The sequence below is a fragment of the Aphelocoma coerulescens genome, chromosome 2 (genome assembly GCF_041296385.1).
Source record: "Aphelocoma coerulescens isolate FSJ_1873_10779 chromosome 2, UR_Acoe_1.0, whole genome shotgun sequence".
Classification (NCBI taxonomy): Eukaryota; Metazoa; Chordata; class Aves; order Passeriformes; family Corvidae; genus Aphelocoma; species Aphelocoma coerulescens.
This window is the reverse complement of record NC_091015.1, coordinates 33,325,719-33,353,672: the sequence shown is the minus strand read 5'-3', so window position 1 is coordinate 33,353,672 and position 27,954 is coordinate 33,325,719. Positions and strand designations below refer to the sequence as shown.

At 43.9% G+C, this 27,954-nt stretch overlaps 2 protein-coding genes across 4 annotated transcripts in view; one reads left to right on the top strand and one right to left on the bottom strand.

Moving 5' to 3' along the window:
* Positions 1–3,650: 3,650 nt before the first annotated feature.
* On the top strand, positions 3,651–18,281 carry LOC138106415 (serum paraoxonase/arylesterase 2). The gene is made up of 9 exons (XM_069006985.1): positions 3,651–3,759; positions 7,262–7,332; positions 11,982–12,037; positions 12,911–13,076; positions 14,184–14,310; positions 15,128–15,328; positions 15,937–16,018; positions 16,550–16,678; positions 17,594–18,281. Exons 1-9 carry the CDS (start codon positions 3,686–3,688, stop codon positions 17,750–17,752), a joined length of 1,065 nt encoding a protein of 354 aa, XP_068863086.1. The 5' UTR covers positions 3,651–3,685; the 3' UTR covers positions 17,753–18,281.
* Positions 18,282–22,204: 3,923 nt separating this feature from the next.
* Positions 22,205–27,954, bottom strand: part of LOC138106413 (neurabin-1-like) — a 135,137-nt gene continuing 129,387 nt past the window's right edge. For all 3 annotated transcript variants that reach the window (XM_069006983.1, XM_069006982.1, XM_069006984.1), the window contains one exon: positions 22,205–27,772. In XM_069006983.1, coding sequence (XP_068863084.1) covers positions 27,560–27,772 — 213 coding nt within the window. In that variant the 3' untranslated portion in view covers positions 22,205–27,559. The remainder of the gene's footprint in view (positions 27,773–27,954) is intronic.

Here is a 27,954-nt window from a genome sequence, read left to right as displayed (position 1 = left end):
CCTCAATGTCCTCTGTGAACTGAAGGATCCACTTAATACTTACTACCACACCTGCATTGTAGGCTTTTGTATTTAGTCAGATAAGCCCCCCCTAAACTGCTTTAGAATAATATTCTGACCTTTAATGTTTAGTGTAAATTCATTGTAAATATTTGGCAATGCAGATATCAGTGGATTTACTTCAGATTAACATCATTATAAGAGAGAGTAAAATCTGGATTAAAAGAGAGTTTTCGCTTTTTAAAGGTTTGTTTGGTAAAACATACTGTGTTTCATTAATGACTCAAGAATGATGCATTTTGAAATAGTTGTGAAATCCAAATCTCTGTGTACATAGCTCCTGTATCTTAACTGTTAAAAAAGATGACGATATGTGATAGAGAAGCACATGTAAAGCGCACCTCTTTTACAAGTAAAAGATTTAAGATTTCCAAAATTTTTAGGAGATAAATTTCCCTTTGTCTTCAGTAATTTAAATGCTCCCTTTTATTTTCTCTGTAAGCTGTCTCATTTCCATCAGCTGGGAGAGACAGGGAGAGAGGGAGCCTAGGCATCTGCGGACTGCTACTTGTCCTACTTCATGCATGCTTTCCCAGATGGAATAAATCCACTCTTGGACGAGTCTACTGAGAGTTCCTTTTCTTTCCTTAACTGTAGAGACTAAATGACTAAATCAGCATAAGACTTTTCTTGTCTCCCTGCTCTGCTCACTTCCTCCGCTCCCAGGATTGGTACATATCCCTCTCCAGCTGATTACATGCCCACAACTCATTCCTGCTTTTAGTCCTTACGCTATGTGGCAGGAGGCCACCCCCAGGTCTCTCCTGAGTGCCCCAAAGCAAAGACCACAGGGGGATTTGCAACAGACCGAAAAGCAATCGAGTTTTCCAGCATTGCTGCAGTCACTTGGCCAGCCGGGGGGTGCTGGTGAGGGAAAGCCAGAGCGGATGCTGACGATGCCAGTGGGCAGACCCCAGGCTGGCTGCGATGTGCTGAGGAGGTAGACTCCTGAGAAGCCCAGAGTCTTCCTTCAGTCAAGGGTGACTTGATAAGCAGAGACTTCAAGGGACATTCATTCCATCTACCTACAGAGCAGATTTCTGCACTTGAATTAGTCACTGTAGGCTCCTTTCCAATGAATGCAAAGAAATGTCCACTTCTTAGGAAAGATTTCTTGATCTATTTTAGACATCTTTTATATGAATTTCTACCTCAAAGTAACTGTTTTCCTGCTGTGACCATAAAGGGTGCCTAGTTGGCTTGACATCAGCAAAAAATAAGGTAAAAACACAACTCACTTAAAAGAAAGACAGAAAAGTACTTGAATTATAGATCTATTAAGGGTTACTGAAAAGGTAAAACTCATCATATGGAACTAAAAATAATTAAGAGCTAGGAAAGAAACTTGGGGAATTTATCCAACTTGCTCTCCATTTTCTTACCCTTCTTAAGCCCATGCTTACTGCCTTTGTGGCTGTTGAGCTGAACTCTTGGCCATACTGACACAATATGGCCACTCTTGCAATCTTATGACCAGCTCTGACATCTTCATCTCCCCTGCAGACACTGACATTTTATCAGATGAATTGGACCCATCTTTCCTCAAAATTGAGTTCCAGACAGTAAGCAGTATGTGCTTTTGTAAACTAAACTGTGGTGTAAATAAATAAATGAAAAATCCTATGCTAGGAAAGTGGCCTTGGTGTGAAACCTGAGACAAGAAACCAGCAGAATCTGATTTTTTTTAATCATGGGTCAATCTACATGACTCCAGGTCTGTTTGTGACAGACAGGATACTCCTGATCTCAAAGATCTTTTCCCAGTTAGAAGGGCTCATTGGAGGAGCTTTAAACTAGATTTGAAGGGGAAAGGGAATAAAACCAGTCTAGCTAGAGAAAAGCCTGGAGGCAGTGCATCAATATTTGGTGGACAGTGTGCTAGCAAGCTCCTTCAGTCTGCTGCCTCAGTGGCAGTGAGATGGAGATGGATGGAGACCCACGGGGCAGCAAAGATGCAGGGGTCATTGAGGTGTTAGAAATCACAGAAGCATGTGAAAATGGTCATGCAGGACTTAGGGCTTCTACCCCCAAAAAGGCAGTGGGAGCAATAGCCCAAATGAAGTGCATCGACGCCAGTGCATGCAGCATGGGCAACAATCAGGAGGAGCAGGAACTCATTATGCAGCAGGAAAACATATGATACAGTTGCCATCATGGGAACAGGGTGGGGAGGCTCACAGGGCTGGAGTGCTGCCATGCAGTCATGTCAGCCTGACTTCAATGCCAGAGCAGATCATCTTGAGTGCCATCAAATGGCATGTGCAGGACAAGCAGGAGATCAGGCCCAGCCAGCATGGGCTTGTGAAAGGCAGATCCTGCTTGACCAGCCTGGTCTGCTCCTATGACAGGGTGACCTGCCTAATGGATGAGGGAAAGGCTGTGATGTGTCTACCTAGACTTTATAAAGAATTCTCCTGGAGACTTCATAGAATTCTCCTGGAGAAACTGATCATGGTTTGGATGGATACACTGTTCCCTGGGTAGAAAACTGGATGGCTGGACCCAGAGAGTGGGTGGTGCATGGAGTTAAGCCCAGCTGGTGGCCGGGCATGAGTGGTGTTCCCTGGGGCTCAGTATTTGGGCCAGTCCTGTTTATTATATTTATCTGGATGTGGGGATCCAGTGCACCCTCAGTAAGTTTGACGCAACACCAAGTTGGGTGGAAGTGTTGATCTGCTGGAGGGTAGGAAGGCTCTGCAGCAGGATCTGAACAGGCTGGATCTATGGGTTGAGGCCAATGGTATGAGGTTCAACAAGGGCCAAGTGCCAGATCATGCACTCAGGTCACACCAACCCCATGCAGTCCTCCCAAAACCCCTCATCTACCTATAATTTCAAAGTAATCAAGGACCAGAAAAGGGAAAAGGAATATTCCAAAACTGAGGGGAAAAGACATTTTAGAATGCCTCCTCTTCCTCTACAAACTTGACTTGAAGTACTACTAAGTGTGGAGCATCTGCTTGGCCTGGAGGGCAAGGGCAAGAAGAGCAGAAAAGCCCTTTTAAGTGATTGCTCAGACATTCAGAAAAGTGCAAAGGAATGTGTGCAGGTGAGGATATTCACTGTGCAGGGAAGGGAAAGATAGCTGCTGAGGGAGGTCATTAACCTGCCAAGTGTGTTCCCCCAAAAAGCACAGGGAGGCCATCGCTGAAGATGATGCAAAACCAGATTGCTTCATGGAGGAACCCCGGAGCCCTGAGGTGGGTTCTGCGGCCCTTCTCCTGCACACAGGAGAAAGATATCGGTGGGAGTGTGGCAGGGGAAGAAACATCACTTGGGAGGGAAACTTTGGTATGAGTGACATATATTAGCGTGTACATCCCAGCAAGAGGCATGCACGGAGTACCTGAACATTCCACAGCACGCAGTCTTGGTCTGACACACTTAGTTTTGTACAACGCATATTTTTTTTAATAACAGAATTGGAAGTTGGTCCACCTGCCTTTCCCATGGGAGCTGTAGCATGGAGCCTGCAGAGAGCCACTGGCCCCGTGCCGCTGTCTGGCGGGCCGGCGGGCGGGCAGAGCCGCCGGTGCGGGCACGGCCGGGCGGGGCGGGGGCGAGGGAGGCAGCGCCGGGCCCCGGGGGCGGGACGGGACGGGGCGCGGCGGAGCCGGGAGCGGCCATGGGGAAGTTGCTGGTGGTGGCTCTCGTCGGGATAGCGGCAGCCCTGGCGGCGGAGCGGCTGCTGGCCTTTCGGTGGGTGAGCGGGGTTTCGGAGCTGCGGGTCCCGGTGCCGGCGGGGCGAGAGGGGCTGAGGCGAGCCCCGGGTAGGGGGCGGCGGCCGGGTCCCGCCGTGGGGCTGAACCCGGCGGGGGCGGCGGGCGCTCCCCTCCGCCCTCCGAGAGTAAGGTCACCGCAGCTCCCGGTCTCGGGCACAACTTAGCGAGCACCTGCCCTTGCATGAGCGCAGTGTCAGGCAGAGGGGAGGAGTTCATCATCATCATCACTATCATTGCTGTCAGCGTTATCAAGGGAACCGTTTTGCCCCAGAGAAAATAGTGGAACTGTGACGCCGTTTTCATCCTGTTTCGGCATAAACTGACTTCGGGAGCGTTTATGCAGCAGAAATGCCCTTTGCACTGAGTGGATGTGAAATCCTTCCCAGGATGATGTTGGGAGAAAGGGGGACAGGGGGAGAAGGTGCACTGGGGCAGGGGCATAGTACCTCTGTTTTTACACAGCCTGCGAGTAACAGGGATGTGCCAAAAGCACTGTCTATGAATCTACCTCATCTCCTGCCAACTGGCCAAACAGTGACTCCAAAGCAGTTTGTCAGAAACTTGGGTTATATTCTACCAAAGCTGACCTCTGGATAACAGTAGCCCCTATGTACATGAGGTTTCCTCTGATGAAGCACAGACATTGGCAATCCTGAGCTGTGACCTCACTTGCTGTGAGCTGAAATACCCAGCCATATCATGCTCCATATCATGCACCTCATGCCATAAGGTATGAATGTGAACACTGGTGTTACAGCAGCTTCTGTCCTGAAAGCTACCAGATGTGTAACTGGTCTTTCCAGGTCACAAAAGTGACAGTGAATTACTGTATTGGAAGGTGACTAAGTCATTATAATTTTGCTTATGTTCACAAGGACTCCAAATGCCTGATTTCAAAGCAAAGACATCCAGCTAATTGAACTTTGGGTGGACGGTAATTGTAGCTAATTACAGAAAGAGAGCTTTACTGCCTGGACCCTGGTACCTGGCATCGAAGTGGTTGCATGTTGCACTAAATGCCCTGCCAGTGTTATTGGGGATAACCATGGTGGTAATGGGGCCCTCCAGCCCTGGATTTGCATAAGCTGGGATAGCAGTACTGGGAGATACTCCCAGGCTTTAGTGGGGTGAGTCATTTCAAGTGCTGTGAAGAGCAGGGGACCCTGCATCTCCTCCAAATCAAAAGAACAAATGAAACATTAGGAATTTGGTAAAGGAGAATCTCTGTGTAGAAACAGAATCCCCCTGTCTCTTTAGCTCTCCATGGGTTTTTCCTGTGTACTGTGTTTTCTGCAAACTGCAATGTACCAGCAGTCTTAAGACAGTTGCCAAGTTTGGAAACACACAACTTCAGATCACAAAGTACTCTAAAGGTAATTTAACATAGTCTTGAGAGGAGAAACTGTGGGTGGTGTTAGCTCTTGCCAAGGGTCCCTTTTATTCATCCCCCACCCAGAAGGCAGGAATCCAGCAAAGGCTTTCTTCAGCTCCTTCTGAATTTGTAAAAAAAACCCAGAATCAAATCCCAGAAGATTCAGGATTGGTTAGTCTAGAGATGAGGAAAACTGAAAGAGAGAGAGGTTTTTGAATATGCAGCAGGTTCCTACTGAAGGAAAGGGAAGGCCTGTGGTCTGTGTCCCATGAAGTAGGACAGCAGGTGGAGGACTGAAACTGGAAAGAGAAGCTGTGAGGCGAAAGGTACCGTGCACTGGAGCTGCACCAAGTAGCAAAACTGCTTGCTTGCTTTGAAGTAGCATCCCGCACATATTGCAGGCCCTCCATATTCCGGGCCCTTCTTAGTACAGGCAGTCAGTAACCTAGGCCATCTGGCTGCATGGCTGAGGCTGTCTGAGCTAGATAAACTGACACATTTTGGAAAAGCCTCTATATATGCTGCAGGCTTGTGACTAGTGTCCTTCTGAATTACTCTCATTCCAGCCCATGAAGTGTTTCCCTGGGAATGCTGTCGGGATATCATCATCCCTTGCTGGCTGCTGGCTGAGTTCCTGCTGTGCTTTTGGCTCAGTGTGGCCTGCAGCCTGCCTGGGAAAAGCTGATGAAAATAGGAAAGGGAAAAGTCCTAAGCAGGCAGCAGTGCAAACTTCAGGCAGGATCGCCCTGAGCCACCCTTGGGTGCTTGGTGGGTTTGGCTGTGCCAGGATGCCAGTGGGCAATGGGGCAGCTGATACCCCTTCTGTGCTGTTTGTGGGCTGGGAGCCAGTGTAATTCTCTGTCAGTACTCCTGTGCTGGGAGAGGGGGCTTGGGAGGGTTTAACTTGGCTCCTTTCTCTTGCTGTCCTCTGCACTTTTTACTGTTTTTCTTTTGGCCTTTTGTTAACTGCATTGAAGCAATCTCCAATTGATATTTAAGTGACTAAAAAAATGCAGGACTGACATATCATACAGTGGTCAACTGCATCACATATTTTTCATATCATTGACTGATACTACTGTTTAGTTTATGTTTATGCCTCAAACTATAACATAAACAGGACAAGATTTTGCTATGGGATCTTTGCGTTCAGAATTTCCTGTGGTTGGAGCAATAGCCTCAACACATGCATATGATAGTCAGGCAAAGGAGTAACTACTTTAGGTTAAATGCTTTTTTCTGGGCAGAAAAAAAAGAAGAAAAGAAATATTCTAGCATGCTATCTCAACATTTTTACATAGAAATGCAACATATTTTCTTGTGGCACTGTGGACCAGCATGGTCAAACACAGTAGTCCTGGCTGTGAGGTGTCTTTCATAAAGATTTGCAAACAGCTTGGAATGAAGGAATTGGAGAAATACAAACTTGTGTGTGCCTATCTGTATCTGCTTGTCCAGTGAAGGATGAGTCAGAGGTGGAATTTTGTGGCCATTCATGAATGAAATAAGCACTGATGAAGGGTAATGCTTGGAGTGGGTACCAGGAGAGGAGAGGAGGGAACAGGGTTATTGCTAAAACCCAGACTACCAAGTCCTGCTTGTTATAAGGAAATGAGTACTCCTGCCTTGGAACAGTGCTATCGCTACCTTTGAATGTAGACTAAGAAATGAAGAAAGTGCAATTGCTGGTGGCCTGGTCACCAAAAATAGGCTGTGGGTTGCAGTAGAAGATTGCCCTCTCCTCATCTGAAATGTTGGTCCTAACTGCAGGGTGCTACTATATTTAGGTGTCTGAGACCTGAAGAAAGAGTGGTTATGTTATTTTGTCATCTGAGCTGCAGTGGGTCATGAAAGCTTGTTGCTGAAGCTCATGAACAAAATAAAGTTTCTGAAGTCACTCAGTGTAGAAGAATCACTTAATCCTTGGACATGTGTAACCACTGCAGGGATTTGGAGCAGTTGCTGTTGTCAGTTCTGGGGTTTGCTTATTCAGTATTTTATGGCTGATTTGTTGCTGCAATATGGTAGACAATAAAAATGAAAACTAGGAATGTTACGTGTTTTAAAAGTGGCTGTGTGCTGTTAACCCTGCTCTTTCCTCTTGCAGGAACAGACTCAATGCTTCAAGGGAAGTAGCCCCAGTAAGCCTCCCGAACTGCCGGCTCATTAAAGGAATTGGTACGTGCTTAAAATAACTGAGTGCATTGCTTTTGTCCAGCCTTGTTTTGTAATGGCTTCTTGAAGCCAACTTCCAAGCCTGATCCCAAAAGCAAAGTACTAATTTGACTTTCATTTGCTACTTGGACTTGGAGATAGGGAGAAACTGCAGGAAGAAAATGGGACTGAAAAACTAGTTTGGTATAATGCGTTTTGCCTTTGGTATTGAGTTTCTTTTCCTTTTCTTGAAATTGAGTACCTTGCAAACACTTCTTCTTTGCTAAGCCACTTAGGAAATGATTTGGCTTTTACATGAGGGTGTGCAGGCTCTTCAGACAGGTTCTTACAGGTAGCTATCAGCTGGTGTCATCTTGGAGATGGGAAGTGCTGCAAGGGTGGAAGCTTTAGGAGGGGGCCACAGGCACACGGTGAAGGAGCAGCTGCTAAATGCCTGCCCCGATGTCGCTCCTCTGTGCCACATTTTGGGGATATTTAGGAGCCGGCCGGTGCCGCGCGGTGCCGGTGGCCGGCGGGAACTCGGCGCAGTTGTGCAATGCAGCTGTGCAGTTCCAAAGAGCAAGAGGTCATGTTTGTCATCTTCTTCTGGTTTGCAGGGAAGTTTAACCGAGTGGCTGAAAGGTTGACTTTGTCCTTTGGGCCATGTGTTTAGCACACAGCAATATTTCTGTCTTGGATTTTTTCTCTCCATTTAGGATAACCAGTGTATAAAATGGATAGCTTTAAAATTGATTGCTTTTTTGTGTCTCCCTTTCTCCCAAATAATAGTTTTTAAACTTAATGCAGGCTTGATGGCTAAGGATTTTCCCTTCCTTAGTATTTTTGGAAATGTCTTAAATTATGTTGAAATTTTTCTGGATTTTTCATGTGTAAAAGTCATTGGATGAGCTTTTACAGCCTTACCTTTGAGCTTGCTGAGTCACTGTGTTGATTTCATAAATCTTGCTTCTTCCTTGTGTCAGGATTCAAACATCTTTGTAAAGTCAAATTGCGGCCATGAATGAGTATATGCAGAGTTCCTGTGCTTGAAATTAGGTACAGAAAAAATTGCATTTAGAAAAATCTCCAGGTCTTCTAGATTAAGCTGTAATTTACTCATACAAGACTATGAATAATACTTATTTGGTGATGATTAATATAAAATAATTTCTGAGTAATATTTTTAAGCATACCTTTATAAGACTTTTTTGCAACATGATTGTTCTGTTGAGGAAAAAAGGAAACTTGGAGAAGACAAATACAGTTGTGTTTCATTTCTAAACAGTATCTTGATTTTTGTGCCTCACATTTACATGTAGATTAGGTGATTTCTGAGAACCTGTCTCTGCTTAGAGGCAGTGGATCAATTTACAGAGCTTCATTCCTTCTTGTTGCTGGCTCCTCTAACACTGTCCTTTCACACAGAGCTCTGCACCTTGCCTCGCCTTTGCTCTGCAAAGTTTGCTGCTCATTAGATAAATAAAAATGCCAAAAATCAGTTTAGCAGGTCCAGTGTGGCAGAAAGAGAAGTAACAAAGGATTGTGCAAACTTTTAAAGTTGGTGTGTTCACTCAAATGTCTTCTAAAACTCATTTGCTGTGACAAAGGGGCTTATAACACTCAGGGTGACCAAGGAGCCATAAAGCTCAGATGCTGCCTAGGCAATGCTATTCAGACATGGGCTTCTGCTGTACTCTGATCTGTAAGGTTGCTCGTGTGGGTGACTTAGTGTAAGGATGTCTTTGTACATGGACATCTTGGCTTCCTGGGCCTTTTTCCTTTAAAATGCTGAATAAACAATGTCTTTATTTTAATGTTTAAATCAGTCCTTCTGAACTGTTAAATGCAACATAGGTCCCAGAGCTGGGTCTGAGCAAAATAATCTTAAATTATCCATTCTGTACGTAGAAGAACAGACCTCTGATACACTCAATGAATTATAAGTGATGTAAGCGAAGCAAACACAGAGTAAATGGAAGACTTCTCTAGTGGACCCTTTTCTTCCTGCACAATTTCATCTTTTCTGTATCTTTTTTAAGACTTTGATCTATTCTGCTTTTCAAGTATTGTGCAATATAAGCACAGATACAAACATTGGACAAACAAAAATTGCAGCTTGTCCTAAGCCTCATCCACAAATCTGTAGGAAAGGCTATATTTGTAGAATAAACACTGGCTTCTGAGTTTTATTGGTGTCTAATCATGTTACTGGTTTATAATAAACTAACCATAGCTCCTGTACTAACTCCCAAAGTTCAAGAAGCTACTATAGAAGTTGCTAGAAATACTTGCACCTTGGAACAATTAGTGGGATATGGGCCAAATAACGTCACACTTTTGGATATGAAATCCAGATGTTTTTTTTTTTTTTGTTAGATACACCTGCAGAATACATCATACTAAGATAAAATAAAGAACAACAAAAACCCAACAGTTCTAGAGTAGGCAGCAATTTTTCACAGTATATTGTAATTTTTCTTAAATGCCCCCTCTTCAGATAATTCCATGGACAAGCTGGGCTCAGTGATACAATTAAACAACATAGGGTGTGTAAGTGATACCTAAGGAGTCAGTTCCTAACTCTCCTGCCCCATAGAGTGCCTGCAGCAGCAGTGTAGGGCCCTCCCAAAAGGTGTGCAGGAGAGTCCCTGAGCTCTCCTGTGGCCAGCTGTGTGTCTGCAGCCCCTCCTCGGTGCTGCTGGATCAGCAGGGCTGTGCTGAATCAGCATTCCGCTGCTCTTCCGACACCACTCACTCGCTTCCGCGCATTCCAGCATCTGGCCATGGAGCACCCAAAATGTGCTTTGCTGGGCAGTTTCTCTTGAAGCAGTTTGGTGCAGGGCTCTTAATGTGCTCCTTCCACCAGAAACTTACAGTTTTTAATTGTCTGCTCCCAATTAGCCTGCTCATCCTTCTGCTTGGCAGCCTCACTGATTCAGTAGCGATAAATGATTGTATCTCTGTTTATTCATTCACCAGTGTGCGCTGCCAGTAAAAGCTGTCTGTCCTGCTCATGTCACCATGGCAATTGAGCCTCTCAGCATTTCTTTATGCTATTAGCCTTGCAGCAATCCTGGGAAGTGGAGAATTTCCACTAGCCCCATTTTATAAATTAACCCAGACTTGGAGAGACTGGGGCAAAAGAAAGGAGTTTGTGGCTTAAACCAGAGTGTAAGCTGAGCTGAGAAAAAAAGTGCCCAAATTCAAAACTTTAATGGAGACATACAGGCTGTAAGTGTCTCTGGACACATCAGTGCAGATGTTGCCTCCTGCCTGAGTTAGTCAAAATTCAGAACCAAAACCCAGGGGTAGGATAACAGCCGACTCCTCCCAAAATGCATCTTCAGACCTTTTGCTCTTCAGAAGGCAGGGATTCTCTGCTTGTTGGTGTCATGGGATGGAGCAGGAGCTTGCTGAGGCTGAGGAGGAGCTGGCCTTGGCCACAAGTGAGAAGTTGTGCCGCTGCGTCTTCCCAGGGCTGAACTGGGGAGGAACTTTCCTGGGTGGATGAATTTGGGGTTCTGGTTCCTCTCCACAAAGGCTGTCAGTGATCCCAGGATAAATTACAGCCCAGCCAAATCAGTGCTTGGATAAATAGGAGTTACTTAAAAGCAAACAGTAAACCCAGCTCAAATTTGCAGGTGCTTCCTTGGGAGGAGGTGTTTAGGTGGAAGGGATGGTGTGACCCACGCAGGCTTGAGCATGTGGCTATGGCAAAGCAGGAGGGGTTGTAGAGACATGGGACAAGCTGGGTGGAAAAGCCTTGTGTTGATGGCTCTGTTAAAGAAAACCTGCAGAAGAATTTTCTTTAAGCAAATGCTCCTGAGTGGTTTCCCTCATCATCTGGAAAGTGGCTTGTGAGGAATGCTGGTTTTGTTGGTGATTTGGGGAAGAGAGGGGAGGCTTCTCAGGGGAGTAGTGGAAACATGGGATGGCAAACGGGCTTCAGCATTGGACTAAAAGCTCTTTGGAGAGTGCTTGATGAAAGCCTAAAATTTCTCTAGTGTTCTTACTAAAGGGTTTTTATTTTATCTTCCTTTCTTAGCAGGGAAAATTATTACAGGAGCTACAGGAACTGGCAATATTGGAAGTGATTACCTGCAGTTGAAAGTGAGGTCTAACTATAAAAGCCCTTAGCTGTTATAGATATGGTAGGTTCTCTGTCACTTGAGAGCTTTAACTAAATATTTGGCAATCCGTCTTTGTGAAGTGTCCCAGCTCAGTCAGGAGAATTAGTTTGTACAATTCCCACAGCTGCCTTATGCAAGCCTGAGGCCTGAGTCACGGGTATGGTCCTGCCCTGGAAACCACCATGCCCACACTAATTGCTTGCTTCAGAATACATCTTCAGGAGCTGGTGATCCATCCCACACCTGCTGATTCATTTCACAACATCTGGGGGCACATGGAGCTGGGTGGGAGACTGCCTGGCCACTGCAGGGGCACCTCTGGGCTCCAAAAAGCGGTACACCCCGGTACTATTTCCTAACCTGACATGCTGTCTTCTGCTACCACTTTTAATGCAATGTGATCTTTTCCACCCAACTTCATCATGTGTGCAGTCATATCAGAAAGGGGCATTCATGAGAGCTGGAATTGTACTAAAAAGGAGGTTTTTTAAATGGGAAATATTTAATGTCACCTGAAAACCACTGTTTATCTCTGTTTTGCAGAAGCTGGTTCAGAAGACATCGATATACTTCCCAATGGACTGGCTTTCATCAGCTCTGTAAGTTCCCGTGCCACCTCCCCATGCTGGGGCTTGCCTGCTTCCTTATCTGCAGAAGCCATAGGTGAAAACAGCAGGAGGGGCTCTTTTCTGCAAGGCTGACTGGCTCCCAAAGAACAACCCAGTCTTGTGTTGGCTTAGGTGTCATTCCCCTCTGTTTGAGCAAGCATGCTTCTTGATGCAGAAGTGGTGTTGGTGGCTCTGACACAGGTATCCTATTGCACTGATTTACCTGGCCACATAACCTTGACTTTCTTTCATGCTGCTTCATTGAAATGTTGAAATGTCAATCCTCTGCTGTGTTAAGAAAATGAGTAAATTCTCTAAATTTAAAAAAAATCAAATTTTATGTGTTGATTATGCTGTTCCCGATTTTCTTAGCCTTTAGGAGATAGGTTTTCAACCTTTTCTTTGCAATTAGGATGGCTGGCAATTCTTTTTAAAACAAAAGCTGATGTTCTCATCTATTTGCTCCAGGGACACCCAGGGAATGATAACATTGCAAAATTTATGCCAGGAATCGTGAGCTGTTGCACTGCTGTTGTTCCCCATGGCTTCACCGTGTGTGATGCAGGCAGTGGTGCTGGACTGCCGGTTTGTCCCCAGTGTGTGAGTTTGCAGACACCTGAGGTGTAGCTGCAGTGGGGGGCCATGGTGCCTTGGCCACAGCTCTCTGTGCCCCCACACAGCCTGCCCCCTCTGCCAGGGAGAGCAGAGCCAGTCCCTCCACCTCCCTCATGGCTCAGCAGGCTGAAGCAGAGGGACATCCTCATGTCTGCTTGCAAGTCCGATCAAGGCTCCAGTTTTTCAGCCCTGTGATGCTCTTGTTTACCTTTTATCCAGGAATTATTTTCTTATGTTTTGATTGTACAGGGCTTGAAATATCCAGGAATGAAGAGCTTTGCTCCAGATAAGCCAGGTGAAATATTTTTGATGGATTTGAATGAAGACAATCCCAGAGCAGTGGAACTGAGAATCAGCCGAGGGTTTGATCTGGCATCATTTAACCCTCACGGAATCAACACCTATGTAGACAGAGGTAAAGAGCTCGAGGTGGTGGCAAATATCAGCTTAGAGATCACAATCAGAAATCCCTTTGCAGCCTTGCATTGCACCTCCAATGGTTGCTCTTGCTGGGAGACAAAAAGGTTTGGGGCTTTTTACCTTTCTTTTGCTCTTTTCTAAATGTCAACTGCTAAAGGAAACATGCTTGAACATAATTTCAGTCTGTCTGAAACAGAAAGATGCCCTGTATATTAAAAGCAAAGAAAACTTGGTAAAATTTAGAGCTAAAAACCACAGAAAATTAATTTTACCAGTTTACATCTGTCTCATGCTGGGTTCAAGTGTTTTGAGGACATACATCCTTTACTGACTAGTAGTGCCCAGAATGGAATTTTCTGTAGTGAAAGAGTAAATTATCAAATCTCCGTAAATTACCAAAACCTCTGTTACTCTTTGGCCAAGCCAAAGATACATTCTCTTCTCCAAGATACATTCTCCTATGTCAGGCTCTGATTACCAATAAAGTATCTTCTTCCCTGTCCTTTCACTGGAGGTTCTAGCAGGGCAATTACAAGTCTGCAAATACAAACAGAATAATTGCTGCAGCTTGACCTGCATCCCCATACAGTCACCCTTTAAGGGAGGGTGTTGGAAGAATCAGTGGTGGCTAAAGTAGGGTCCTACCAGAAGGGCTGAGCAGATGGGCTGCAGCCTTGCACAGAATACAGGAGAAGGATGCTCCTTCCACTCTCCCAGGGGATGCGGTAGACAAACCAAAGAACCCAAATTGCCTTGGCCACAAACCTTTCTTCCAGGTGATTGGGGCTGTTTCACAGATTTCAAAACCCAGTGGCTTGGGTATAAGGATGAGGTGGTCATTTCTTTCTTCCTTGGAAGAAATAGCAAAAATCTAGTTAACACAGAGTTCCCTGTAGAGCCAGCCCAGGAGAAAAGTAGCTGGAGATCTGGATCTGGATGCAGAGGCATCTTGCAGAACATGGGTACTTGTCCCTCTGCCTCTGCAGAGCCATGAGACAAATGCACCAAACTCAGCATGTGCTCGAGGCTGCCTCAGGGCTGGGGGGTCTCAGCCACACAAACAGTTGCAGAGACTTCAGCTGTTTCCATTTCTTTTTTCAAGATGACACCGTGTACCTCTTTGTTGTGAACCATCCCCATCAGAAGAGCACAGTAGAATTGTTTAAATTTGAAGAAGATGATAATTCTCTTGTACACCTGAAAACCATTCGACATGACCTTCTGACAAGGTATTGGACCCAAGTACCACCTTCCCCCAGATCAGGCTGCATTGGTGAAATCCAGTGTAGGATGATTTTTGGGTTTAGGCTATTATTAATATGAGATATTTCCTCTTTAACCAGCATGTCTGTTTCTCTTATTGATTACTTCTTATCTGTGTAATCAAAAGCAGTGTTTCTCCAATCTCTTCTCTAAATTAGATTTTTAATAGTTGTATCACTAAATTAGTCTTAAGTGCTGCTGTGATCGATGCCAGTGAATTATTTTGGCACCCCCTTCTCCTTCATTCATGTAACCCAGTCTCAGGTCATTGCAGATATGAAGCTCCAGATATTTTATTCTCTTGACTTGCTACACTGTAAAAATAAACATACATTTAGCTTTTTCTGTTTTTCTTCTTTTTTAATACAAAATTTTTTTGGTTTATCCTACTGCAATATGATTGTAAGACAAACAGCCAGATTGATAAAGTTGTCACTACACCTACTTGTTCTCTGTTTTCTACTTGATTGTAATGAAAAAGAAAATAATAATAATTTTAAAATAATTATTTCCATGAACTTACAGACAGGTAGCCATATCTCTAGCTGATGCCCTATGGTCCTGTTCAGGGCTCAGCACTGCAGTCCTGGCTCATAGAAAATAGAAGTAAAAGGATCTAAATAATTTGGTGACTACTTGAAGTACATCTATAGTTGCAGCCTCTTTATTGGATGACCATGTCCTGATTGGATTCTGGGCAGTCTTAAAATGCTCCTTCATATCTCTCATTTAATTTTATTATTTTTTTTTAATTTCTCCATCTCTTTATTCCTTTCTTTTTAGTGTGAATGATATAGTAGCCGTGGGACCAGACAGCTTCTATGCTACCAATGACCACTACTTCTCCGACTTCCTCTTGATGTTCTTAGAAATGTTCTTGGGTCTAACCTGGTCAAATGTTGTTTACTACAGTCCAAAAGAAGTTAAAGAAGTAGCATCTGGGTTTTATTCAGCCAATGGAATTAACATTTCACCCGATAGAAAGTAAGTTTCTCCTTACATTAGATTTTGTTTGATCACACAGAAGTATCTGAAGATCCTAATTTGTACACGTGGTACCTTTGTGGTCAGGTGTCTAAACTGGTTAAAGTAAGGCAAGGTGCTGCCTGTGCAACACATGTGATACAGAGTGTTTGTAGCATGGAAGTTTTGTGTCTGGTGTTTAGCAGCAAGGTTTGCTGCATTGTGTGCTACTTTATAGGCAATAAGGTCAACAGTTGCTGCATTTTAACCAGCTGATACAGGAGTTTGTGTATCTTGCTTGTAAGGATTAATGGGGCAGGGTTTCTGCAAGCAGGGAATGCTCTACAGTTCTACATCTGTATGACTGGATCAACCAGTCCTGTGGTGTGGACAGGTGATCTTAAAAAAAAAAGCGTAATTTTGACTTTCTGGTTCCAAGGCTTATTTCAGTGTTGTAATGGAAGAACTGGCACAGTGTGAAGCTACACTGGCATCTCATCAGGTTGGCTTCAGTGCCCTGTGGCCTGCTTGCAATGTCTGTTGGTGTGTGGGCTGGGACAGGAGGAACTGTCTGGTTTTGGTGCCTGCTTACTCATGTACATTAAAAGATGCTTTGCTTTCTTTTGAAGGTACATCTATGTTGCAGATGTATTGGATCACAATATCTATGTCATGGAAAAACATGCTAACTGGAGTTTAACCCAAGTGAAGGTAAGGGGCTGCTGTTCCCTAAAAAAGAAGCAAATGTGGATTTTGGACAGAATAGTTCCCATGAATGCTTGAGATTTCAGCATGACCATCTGTAAAAAGTTCTGATCTGGGTGGCTCCTGCTGTGGGTTTGCAGAGGTGCCTGTGTTCCCCGTTGCAGAGCTTCAGGTCTTCCACCCTCCCACCAGCAACTAGGGAGGAATCCTTGGGCATGCTGTTGAGCTGCAGTGGAAGTCTGCCTCAGGCAGTGTGGGTCAGAGCACAAAACACTGAAGGCATCCACAGATGTGTAGGTGTGAATGAGCTGATGGTGGAAGCTCAGAGCAGCAAGCAAGTTTCTCACAGCACAGAGGTGGGGATGATGCATACCAGGGGAAAAGAAAAACAGAAGTGGGGGAAAAAGTACTTCTTTAAAAAAAATCAGTCTAAGTTATGTCAGATGAGAGTCTTGGACAAGTCTGTTGGTTATGTTATAGTTCACTTCCAGGATTTCTGATAGCTTTAACTTCTTGTTTTTCCTCTGTGTTGGATAGACTCTGCAACTGGACACTCTGGTTGATAACTTGTCTATTGACCCTCACACTGGAGACATCTGGACAGGATGTCATCCCAATGGGATGAAGCTGTTCTACTATGATCCTGAAAATCTTCCTGGATCTGAGGTGCCTTTTGGGAGACATCACTGGTCTCTTAGCTGTATCTGTGCCATAAAGCTGTTTTGTTCAAATCATCCTGGTATAACTTAACTGCATTCCATAGAAAGTGCCTGGCACAAAGTGCCTTTGTTAAAGCGAAGACCAAGCTGGCTTCTGCTCTCAAGTGAGAGCCTGAACAGTATATACTCACTAACAAACACCTATTCAGATCCTTGTGTGACAACTAAATAATTTCCACCCAATGGCTCAGTCACTTTGGACTCCTCAGGCTGCTTTCTGTGCAGCTGTGGCCACGCACACAGATTCTGATGAACTGCATTAATTACCAAGCCAGCACATCTTTGCCAAACTAAACATAATTGACTGAGTGCAAAGCATGACCAGAAACGATTGCACAGGAATGATTAATCTGTGCAAGTGTAGTTCATCTGTAGGTGACAGTGTAATTCTTCTTTCTATGAAATCACTGTGGTACTGGCATTGGTGCGATAGTGGCCACAAGTGCAGCTGGCTGGTGTCCATTTGACTTCAGCCTTGTCTGAAGCTCCCTATGAGATACTTCTCAAAATTACCATATTCAATAGTAATAGATTGATGATACTAGGCAGTTGTTTACTCTCTCTGTCTGGGAAAATAAGAAGATATTAACTAAGTCTTAGGCTGGAGAAAATATTCATGTTCCTAGTGGTGGGGATGACTGCCTTACTGCCTTACAGATGTTGCACAACAATTAAAAAAAAAAGATAATTGTTCGTGGACCGTGCTTCGCTAAAGGCCCTCTCACAGGAATTACATGGCTGCAATTATCAGCAGCTGGTCACCCTATCTAATTTGTTTAAGTTAACATGCTGATGTCCCCCCTACCCGTGGAGCATTTTCACCTATGACCATTTCAGTAGATGTATCCTCCCCCTCCGGCAGGTCCTGCGCATCCAGAACATCCTCTCGAAGGAGCCTGTGGTGACACGTGTCTATGCTGACAATGGCTCTGTGCTGCAGGGAAGCTCAGTGGCATCCATCTACGAGGGAAAACTGCTCATTGGCACAATCTTCCACAGAGCTCTCTACTGTGATCTATAGCTCATCGCGGGCAAGACCTGCTGCAGTGGAAAGCATTTAATTCCTTGGGAACTCACTTAGTTTCTGCTAGATCTGCTAACAAGAAGACTGTTCCAATAAAGGTTAACTACAGTAATGGAAATGTATTTTAGCCTTCCTCTCCAAAATGAGACTTCTATGCAATAGTAAAGGAAATGGAATTGAAGGTGAGAAATTAGTTTATCTGTGTACCGGGGGGGACCCCATGTCGTTAACACAGGGTAACTTTGAAGTTTAATTTCAGATTGCAAATGACTAAACTGTCAGACACTGAACTATCTGTGCTGACTGGATTTCTGGTTTGTTATTTGGTTGTTTTTTTTCCCTCATGAGAAAACTGATTTTGTAAATGAGAATTGCTGACTACCAGTGTGGTGTGCATTCTTGTCACTGACCCCTCAGCCTTCCCAGGGACTGTGCTAGGGGTTTTTCTTCCAAACCTTCCTGTTGCCTTTCCCTAATATTTCCAAAATAACTGGAAGGAGAATAAATGTTATTTCAGTCTCATTCATTTCCCTTTCTCCCTAGAGCCATTTCCTAATGTTACTTCAGTTTCATAAATTTCTTTCAATCCTATGAGAAAGAGTAGGGCATCACTTTGGAGTGGTTTCTTACTGGGTCTTTCAAAGGGAGTTTAGAAAAGCTTTTTTTATTCTCCTTAAGAGTGGGAAACATATCCTGCACACCTTCAGCAGGAAGTGCATTAGCAATACCTGTTTGTCACCACAAAGGGAGCATTTCTGGGTGCTCTGCAGTGACTCCCCCAAGCCATACTCACATATGTTCTGTGTTTAACTTCAATTGGTGTGGAGTCAATTCCCACTGCACTGCTGTGCACCAGGCAGCCCTTCATGTTTATCTGGCATCAGTTACTGACATTTTGCACTGCCAAAAGCCCCCCAGGTTTCCTTCAGCTGGTGTTTTTGGGATGATGTTAGGTAGCAGTCATTTGCAATGAACTGAACTCAGTGTCTTTTGAAGCTGGAGCTCATGAAGTGAGCTCTTCTTGCATTAGTGTAGATGCCCTTACCCGCAGAGCAGCTCCTGCTGCGCTCTCTGTCCTTCTGAGCTCCCACCTGTGATCAGCTCTACAGGTTCAAGAGAATTGCTGACATGCAGCTAAAGGCTCTGTGTTACATGTGGCATCCCCTGCTGGGGCTGCCACTGTGGTACCTGCACCTGCCTGCACTGGCCCTTTTCAGCATCTTGGCAGCCCCTCCAAATGGTGCCACCAGAGAGACGTCCCTGAGGGCCACTGGCCCCTCTGCATCCTTCAGCTGATGCAATAGCTTTTCCTCACTGCAGTTCTTCCACCATTGTGGAGAAAAAAAGGCTGCTTCTGCAGTGCAAGCTTAGGAGGAGAAAAAGCCAGTCCCTGGGTGCCAATTGCTAAGCTGGCTTTGCTGTTCCTTCCTGCAGTCTGCTCCAGCACCAGCCACAGCCCCTCTAATCTGAAGAGTATATGGGAAGTCCAGAAAACACAGGAGTGCTTCTTGCCTTTAAGACAGACCAAATAACCTGCTTTGTAGTGGCCCAAACACTGAGACAGGAGGTGAACTAAGTGCAAACCCTGCTCTGTTTGGGTTTTGCTGTTCTGGCTGAGGAGGCAGTACTGCAGGCTGAGGTTTGGGTGAGCAGTGGTCCTGAACAGCAAATGTGTGTACTGACTCCTCTTGGCTCCTGCACCTTTTCTTTCTAACAAGCCTAATAGCTTTCATCCACTGGTAGGAAAACAATTACTGCTCCTTTCCTGAGCAAAAGGGACAGCTCTAATGAGCAGGAAGTCAGTGCCAGGGCTTGTGGCTGGGGCAGTGTTGCTGTATGGGAAGGATGGTGTCATCCCACTTCCTCTGCACAGCTGAGTGGGCTGTGGGTCTTGCCAAATCACCTCCTGCCCCCAGAAAGCCTCTGCTCCACCCCAAGCCCCCACGCTGCCACTGGCTAGCAGGCACAGACACTGTGGTGTAAGGCATGTTCCTGGGCACAAGAAGTTTGTGAGGCTGAAGAACGGAGCCAGTGGCATGTTGGCCCTTCCAATGCCTACAGCTTCCCTCTGCTGCCATGGCAGACAACTCCTACACACCATGTACTAAGAGTAGTTGCTGGTATTTGTGATGTTTTGTATCCAAAGGGCACAGGCTGTGGGGGTCTGTTGATGGCTGGAGGGGCAGACTTGGGTGCTGGTTAATCACACAGCTAACTGACTTGTCTCTTGGGGGTGCCTCAGCATCAGCAGGTCTGTGCACAAACTGCTCACAGCTCCTCTCCAAAATGTTCACAGTTGAACTGGGGACTTGTGCACTGCCCAGGCTCCACTGTCTGCCCATGAAGGCTTTGGTGACAAGGACTCATCTGTTTGGATCACAGTTCTGAGTCTTTTGCTGCCCATGGTGTGCAGCCCTTCCACAGAGCAGAGCCAGCCCCGAATGAGGGTGGCTTTTCTCTCATCCCTTTGCTGTACTTTGGTATTACCTAACTCTGGCTTTCCCCCTCCTTCCTTAGCAACTTTCCTCCCTGCAGGACACTTTAGCTTCCCTCAGAAGTGGTGTACTTTCTTACAGGAACTTGTAATCCATTTTCAGCCTTGAAGAAAAGGTGGTGTTGCCAGAGCCCAAGCTGAAAGAATGGCTCTGAAGGAAGTTCTCGCAGTAAGGAGAGTTTGGGCTATTTACTCATTTGTGATTAGCCACCAGTGGCCTGCACTAGCATTCTGAAGTGATTATTTTAGGATTGTGCCACTTTTTGTTCTGAAGTGCTATGTTCTGTAGAGTTACATCATGTATCAGTGGCAGTGACACAGCTGAAATGCCCATCAGTCACTCTGCTGGTCCTGGATTTACTCTCTGGTTGTAGAAGGGCAACAGCCACTTCCCTCAGCAGTGCAGAATAACCCATCAAAACATTATTTTCACATTTTACTGCTGCTTAAAACATCTTCAAATGAACAAATTGCGCATTGTTGGATCTTGTCAAACTTCTGGGTTTTCTGTTGGTTTTGGCCTCTCAGAAAATCAAGACTGTCTTCACTCATCACTGGCTTTTTTTTCTGTTCTAAACTACTCCTGCGCTGAAGATCTTCCTGTCGGTCTGCCCGCAGACTGAATCCCGGGCAAGCGAGGGGCCTTATCTTTTCCTACAGCATTTCAGAGGAGAGACATCATAGGTATCAGCTGTTACTGACGGGAAAACTTTGACCTTAGGTGAGAAGGGCAGGAAGCCTGTTGCCAACCTCCTCCACAGGTATCCCAGCCTTGCAGCACAGAGGTGGGAATTGGAGCAGGGCCACCAGTGTTCAGGTGGTGCTGGGCAGGACAGAGACAGCGAGCAGGCGTTGTGCAGCAAGAGCCATGCTGGGGTACAGCTTCTACCTCCTGGCAGCCTCAGCGCAGAAACAGCAGTGGTGGAAGATGCAGCTCAAGCCTGGCCTCCCAATTACAAAGTAACGTGCACACATAAAATCCACACTGGCAAGCCCAAGGAGGGCATAACCCAGCATCTTTAACACGCTGTAGAGACTGGAGCAGCTCTGGGCATTACCGAAACCCAGTTGCAGCTATCTGAGACAACTTGCACAAACAAGAAAGACATATGTATAGATGGCTCCAGGCCTAGGAAGCTGCTGAGCAGACACATTTTACATGTCAGTTGTGGACTTGGAGCCTCTTAGTGTATCTATTTTAATTAAGATAATAATTTTACGAATTGAGAATTCCTTTTAGCTTCTTGCAGGTGGTGGCCGTATTAGTGGAAGGTAAGATTTATGATTCAGTCGATGGGAAACACAAACTGGGTTAGACAGATTAAGTGCAGAGTATTTGGCCTAGATTCTGCCAGATGTAAATCCACTGAAATAACTACACAAATTGGACAGTCTGTGCCCTTTGATTTTCCCTAACTTAATGCATTACTAAAATCAAATAAATAAAAGACATATTAAACATGCTTAGTAAAATAACTGCTGTACTTTGGATGTATAAAATGCCCATTATAACTAACCTACACTTGAGCATAAAATGTTTTTACATAACAAAACCAATCCAGATCTTTTAAACACACAAACATTAACCAGTATGAACGTGAAAGTAGCCTACTTTTACATCAACATGCAGCAAAAGACTGCATGCTACATTTCATCTGCATATAAAGAAAAAAGACCATTCTTTTCCTTAATATATATTTTTTTTACTTCTTTCCACATAATTACAGAGTATAAATGAGACCCACTTGGAGGCTTGTGAATCACGCCAATTTGGCCAAGAGCCAGGAATAAAATAATCTTTGGCTGAGCAGAAGGAAGGAAAGAACAACCAGGGCAAGGCACATATCCCCCTTACCCCCTAGCCTGACCCATGCAGCTGTCCAGTCATCCTCACTATTTATTATTTCTTCTAGAATGACCAACAAAAGGGCAGAAAAGTGAGGACTCATTACAAATTCTAATAAAGATTCAGGATTTCTCATTTTATTGCATTCGTTGTCTAACAACAATAATACTCATTGGCAAGAAATTTATTTACACTAACAAATTAACTTTAAACCACGAGGCTTTGTTGTTTATATTTCAACTGTAAGAAAACAAAGGGCCACCATGATGTTTTCTTTTGATGTCTCCCAATAACTAAATATTAAACAAAGTTATCTTGGGGAAAACTCAACAATCTAGAGAAGTTCATATCAACCAAGCACAAGAGAACAAGCTCAGACATGGCACTACTGTGTCCTTCATGCAGGTGATCAGACACCAAGATGTACAAACAAAAAGTTCAGGATAACATGCACTTCATATACATTTGACCTCTTTAAAAAATGAACAGAAAAAGGAAAAAATCTGAAGCACAACTATCTCTTTAACCATATAAAAAGAAACAATGTAAGAAGCCAATTTTTACAGTAAGCACAGTGCATTTTAGTCTTTTAGCTGCCTGGTCTTCTAGCAATATGTGGAACACTTGTCAGTGACCAGTGAGATACCGTCGCAATGTGACTGGGAAATACGAAAGCAGTTGTTCAGTGAATGTGTATGGGAAAGCACAGAGTCAGAAGATGTTCACTGTGCACTCTTCACTTCCAAGTGGGCTGGTTACTCCTTACATCTGGTGCCCTGAGATCCCCCCTTCCTTCAGACACTTCTGCACAGGGCCCAAGTCCACTTCCACCAGTGACAGTGGCAAAGCTCCCACTGGAAACCAAGAAGGAGCCCCGGGCTCCTGGGTTACATGGGCTGGATCTGATCTCGTGAGCTGTGAGCCCTCCTCATCTCTCTGGAAGAAGTGACTGGCCTAACTTAGCAGGTTTCACAAACCCCACAGCTTGTTCTTAACACAGTCCACACTTCCCAAAGAAACAGGCAGCCCAAGGCACTACCACCAAACCTTCCCATAAGATGTGCATTTTCTAAATCATTACCTAATGCTAAAAGCAAAAGTACCAGCTGGTACAGCTGGTTAGTAACAGAAAGCTCATTTTATATTGAGGGGTTGGAGGGTTCAATGTCATGACTAAGATATAACAGCTTTGAAAAATCAGTTTCACAGGTACAGAAAAAAGTCCAGTATAATCCATAGGGAAGGTTAACAAAAAGGACTGTGCCATCTACAGATGACCCACACTCCACCCTGGTGAGTGGGCAAGTCTCCTTGGATTTCACCTGTCATCTTGCTCAGAAACGAACTGCTGAAAGCACTCCAAAAAATCAAAGTTGGGGTTAAAAACACAGAAAAATGTGTTTTCCTGCTAGAATACTGACACCCAACTAAACGATGATCCTCTTCCGTACTACTGTAGGACAGTATTCTGCACTATGTGCAAGAGTGGAACACAATTCATTCTCAAAAGTGACACTGCCCACCTCTTACCAGTCCATGAGCCAGGAAGTGAAGATATAGAAGCTCAGGAGGACAGGAGGCTTTGATGGAAGCAATAAAGTGTGAGGAACCCTGATCTCAAGGGTCAAGCACCTCTGAATGTCAATGAGAGCTGAGGGCTGGCAAGTTTTAGAGGAAAGCTGCTCAGTAATTCTAGTAAAAGCTCAATTCTTGTGGTATCCCTGCAGCAGACTACAGTCACGGCAAAACAGATGCCATTGCAAAAAAATTTTAAGAAGTTGAAAAAATACAAAAGTATTTGTATACACTGAAATACAAACATCTAACTCCATTCAGCTTTTTGTAACTGGCTTCTGTTCCACTGTGTAATTCTAATTCATGATATTGAACAGGCTCCACTCACAGTAACCCCCACCAGACCTGCTTAGGGTGGCAGGTGAAATGCAAACAGTGGGCAACTCTCTGTGCTTTGCAGTGAAGGGGTGCAGCTCTTTCTTCACCCCCTGGCCCTGGTCTCCTTGGGCAGACTGAAACCCAATGGGGAGTTTTAACAGGAAGTTTCATGGGTGCAGCAACCCACCCGTGAAGAAATGGGAAGGCACAAGCTGGAAGCGATTGATGTCAGCATGCCTGGCTGATTTGAACAGAACGAGGAGCCACCACTCTCCTCACAATCTCAGTATAAACACATGGGTTTGTAGGACTAAAGTAATCTGCAGTGTCGTATATTTCATTTTCTATTTTTGAGACTTTGAGACTTCCACTTTTTCCTAACTCTCCTTTCTTCAGCTTTTTAGAGGCTCTATATATTCACAGCTTGCAATACTGCAGCAATGAGCAGAACTGGAGTTTACAGATCTGGCCTACCATCCTAACCAGGGAGAAAATAACTTGGGCCAGCCTGCTGTAGCCACCTAGCTGTAAAGATGACACAAGCACAGGTGTGGAAACACCACACTGCTTGCACAGCAGTTCAGTGGTGGCCAGCCAGGTCAGCCTAATAAAAACAGCTTTAGCTCCACAAATAAATACACAATGTAGGCAACATTACACCTGCAGGTGAGCCAAACTGTGAGAAAGGCTGTCCAGTCATTTAGCACATAAAATTTGTTTCTTCTTGTTACATTAGGCCTCACATTAGTCTCACTTAGCATTGGTTTACAGGAAGTTTAAGTTAAGAATGATGAGACATCCATCTTTTGTTTCTTGTAAGTCATAATACAAGGGGAAAAATGCAACACAACTTTAAAGATCCTACAGAACAGCAAGGAAAGTTTCAAACTGTGCTTCATGTCTGTTATCCAATGACATTTCTGCACTTCCCAAGATTGAGTTGCCATATTTACTAAAAGGGATCACATAAATCTTTTATCACAGAAAGAAGAGCAAAACTCTTGACATTGTTCCATTTCCTTAGTTTTCACATGTTGATCAAAATGCATTTTAATGGTTTTATTTTAAATGTGAGCCACTAGTTTTTTTTAAGTTAGGTTTTTGTTGATGTTTTAGTCTGAGAATAACAAAATAACATTATCACACAGCAGTAAAAGTCCCCTGAATACTTAAAGAACTTAAGTTGAATTAGTTATTCTGTAGAGTAAGAACATGATTTACAAAGAGATTAACTAGAAACCATTCTAAGAAGCAAGAATGAAAACTCAATGTATAATGCCAAGCAATCTGCTCAGGTTTCTAAATAACAAAAGAACATAAAACAGGGGCACCCTCTTAGATTATTATATACAACCACTTAAACATTATTACAATGTAAACATAATTTTAAAAGAAAATTGTTATCTAATGCATTTATCAACATTGTATCTAAAATATTAAATTTCCAGTTTCTTCCAGGTAACTTCTCTTACTCTAAGAATGCTAGTTTTATGAGGCTGTTAAACATCTGTAAAATTTTTCTCCTATGAATGAACACAGAAGGATTTACTGCAATGTGTAATTTTTGTTAGCAGGTGTATTTTGCTGCTCGTGGTTTATCTCAAGAAAAGTATCACAAGCCTTTAGAAATATCAGCAAGTATCTTTCATGGCAATTTCAATTTTAGATCTGAATAAAATATACATCAAAAACTTGTAGAAATTGGATTTGGAAGGAAAAATAAAGCTAATGCTAAGTAGATCTGTTGTGTATTAATTTTGAATGAACTAGGCTCTCTCGGTTTCCAGACCATTTTACATGTCAAAGAAATTATTAGGATCAAAAGAAATGTAACTATTAACAGTGCACCCTAAGTGTTTCAAATCTGAGCTTCAGAGAACTTTGCAGACACAAATCTGAATGCCATAAAGTACAGAGCAGAAGAGAAGCCAAGTCAAACTAAAACACGCATTTTCTTCAGAGGAATTTTCAATTTTGGGCTGGCGCATTTTTAAGTTCAAGATTCTAACTTTGCATCACCATCTTAAACAACATCTCAGCTTGCACAACCAGATGAAGACTGCCACTTCCAGGCTGCACGAATGGGAAGTGATGTTTCTCAACCATGCCCAGTTAGCTTTGACTGTAGAGCAGTCAGCTTGTGCCTGCAGCTCCTCATTGTGGAGATCTGCCCGTTGTCTGTCCGTGATTTTGAAGCAATACTGCATAGTTCAGTACTGCTGCTGAGGCAGTAAAATCATACACTGCTTCTGTCACAGTCAAAACTACACAGTAGGCTTCATCCGTGGCCTCAAACACCCCAGAAATCCCTGAAGTATGACCACTGCTAAGCCATCAAAACATTCTACAGCCAAAGCCCAAAAATTCAGGTTTTGGTTGCACATTCTTAAAATATATCAATCAAAACAGTTATAAGGTGGGAGCTTTGGATTTAGTAACCACCACCTCCATGGAAGCATTGACCTTAACAGCAATGTACTGAATTTAACCAGAATCACTCATCTTCCTCTTCTTAAAGTGCACTTCTGTAAAAACTGAAAATCTACAGCAGACTCAAGTTCGCAAATTGTTTTCAATACCAGCTTCATAATAGCACAGCACAAAGCTTATTCTCCCAATGCTTACTGACTGGAGAATGAATTTGAAGACGTGGTGTTTTTCCTGGGAAAAAAACAACTTGAAACAAAATAAACCCAGTTTCCTGTATGGAACAGATGAAAAACAAAGAGGACTGTGCTATAAGAAAGTTGCCTACACACTAGGAGCACAATAAAATTTATACAGACTTATATGCTGTGCTCTAGTTAGAAATTCATCCTTGCTCAGATATCTAAAGGATAAATGTTATCCTCAGATTTCTGTGTAAACCCATATAACCATTTAAGGCTTTGCCTCCTTCCTGGGTTAACAGAAAGAGTTTTCCCTCCTGTCCTTTACCCAGGGGGAATATTGACTCTCCTGTCTTTATCTCCAGTGTATCAGAAGTCACTGAACAGTTTTCAGAGAAGTGTTGCTTAAAGGTACTGACGCAAGATGAAACTTACTCCAGCAGATTGAACTGAGTATCCAAACACTGTAAAGAAGCTGAACTTCCAGTTAGAAAGTTAAGTCAAATCTTATCAGTTAGAGCACAACTCCTTTTACCCAGCTGAAGAAATGTTCCCCAATCATAATGACTGGCCATCCTATTCAGAAGAGGTGAAGCAGTGGACATGCTCCTCGGCATCATGCTGGTTACTGAAGTGACCAAACACACAGAGCTCAATAGAGAAGAGTAGTTTGGAAGGAAACACCACCACACAAAAATGAAATCTGTTAGCTGTCAACAAGAACAGAACAAACCGAGGGGCTGGGATTGTTTCACATGGCAACAGCAACGAGCGTGAACTGGATATGCAGGAAAGAAAACTACACAATATAAATTTCCCTAGTCATTCTATGTACAGCCCCGTCTCTCTGTACACAGTCTTGGGTGATGAACACAAGAAAGCTGAAGGGGCATCAGAGTGGATGTGAGTTTCTCTTCCCTTGACATGCCTTCACTTTCCAAACACAGCAGCACTTCTGCTTATCACTGCTCATTAGTGCCCTCTATTGCATCTGACGAACACTTGTCTGTTTTCTTTGATCTCCTCTGCAGCTGCTCTTGTTCCTTCTTTCTAAGCTTTTCCCTTTGCTTTTCCATTTTCTCTTGAGCTTTGCGAGCCTTCTCCAAGGATGCTTTCATTTCCTTTAGCTTTCTTTTAATGATTGCTCTGTCCTGGGAAGATGTCATACCAAGAGCCTGAGGTGGGGAAAACAAAATTTAAAAGTATTTCTTATGGTTTAATCTATCACGTTTTGTTTTCATATTCTAGAAATAATTCTTCTTAGATAGAAGACTGTAACAACCAAGTAAATCTGACAGAGACTCAGATACACTACTGATGTGCAAGTACTTCACTTCATGCTTTCCACTTGTAGAAT

What these genes read in the sequence shown, in the direction of transcription:
- LOC138106415 (XM_069006985.1), top strand. Translation starts at nt 3,686, where the DNA reads ATGGGGAAGTTGCTGGTGGTGGCTCTCGTCGGGATAGCGGCAGCCCTG. An exon ending in CCGGCTCATTAAAGGAATTG is followed by an intron (nt 7,333 to 11,981) that starts GTACGTGCTTAA and finishes TCTGTTTTGCAG; the next exon opens with AAGCTGGTTCAGAAGACATC. An exon ending in CAACACCTATGTAGACAGAG is followed by an intron (nt 13,077 to 14,183) that starts GTAAAGAGCTCG and finishes TCTTTTTTCAAG; the next exon opens with ATGACACCGTGTACCTCTTT.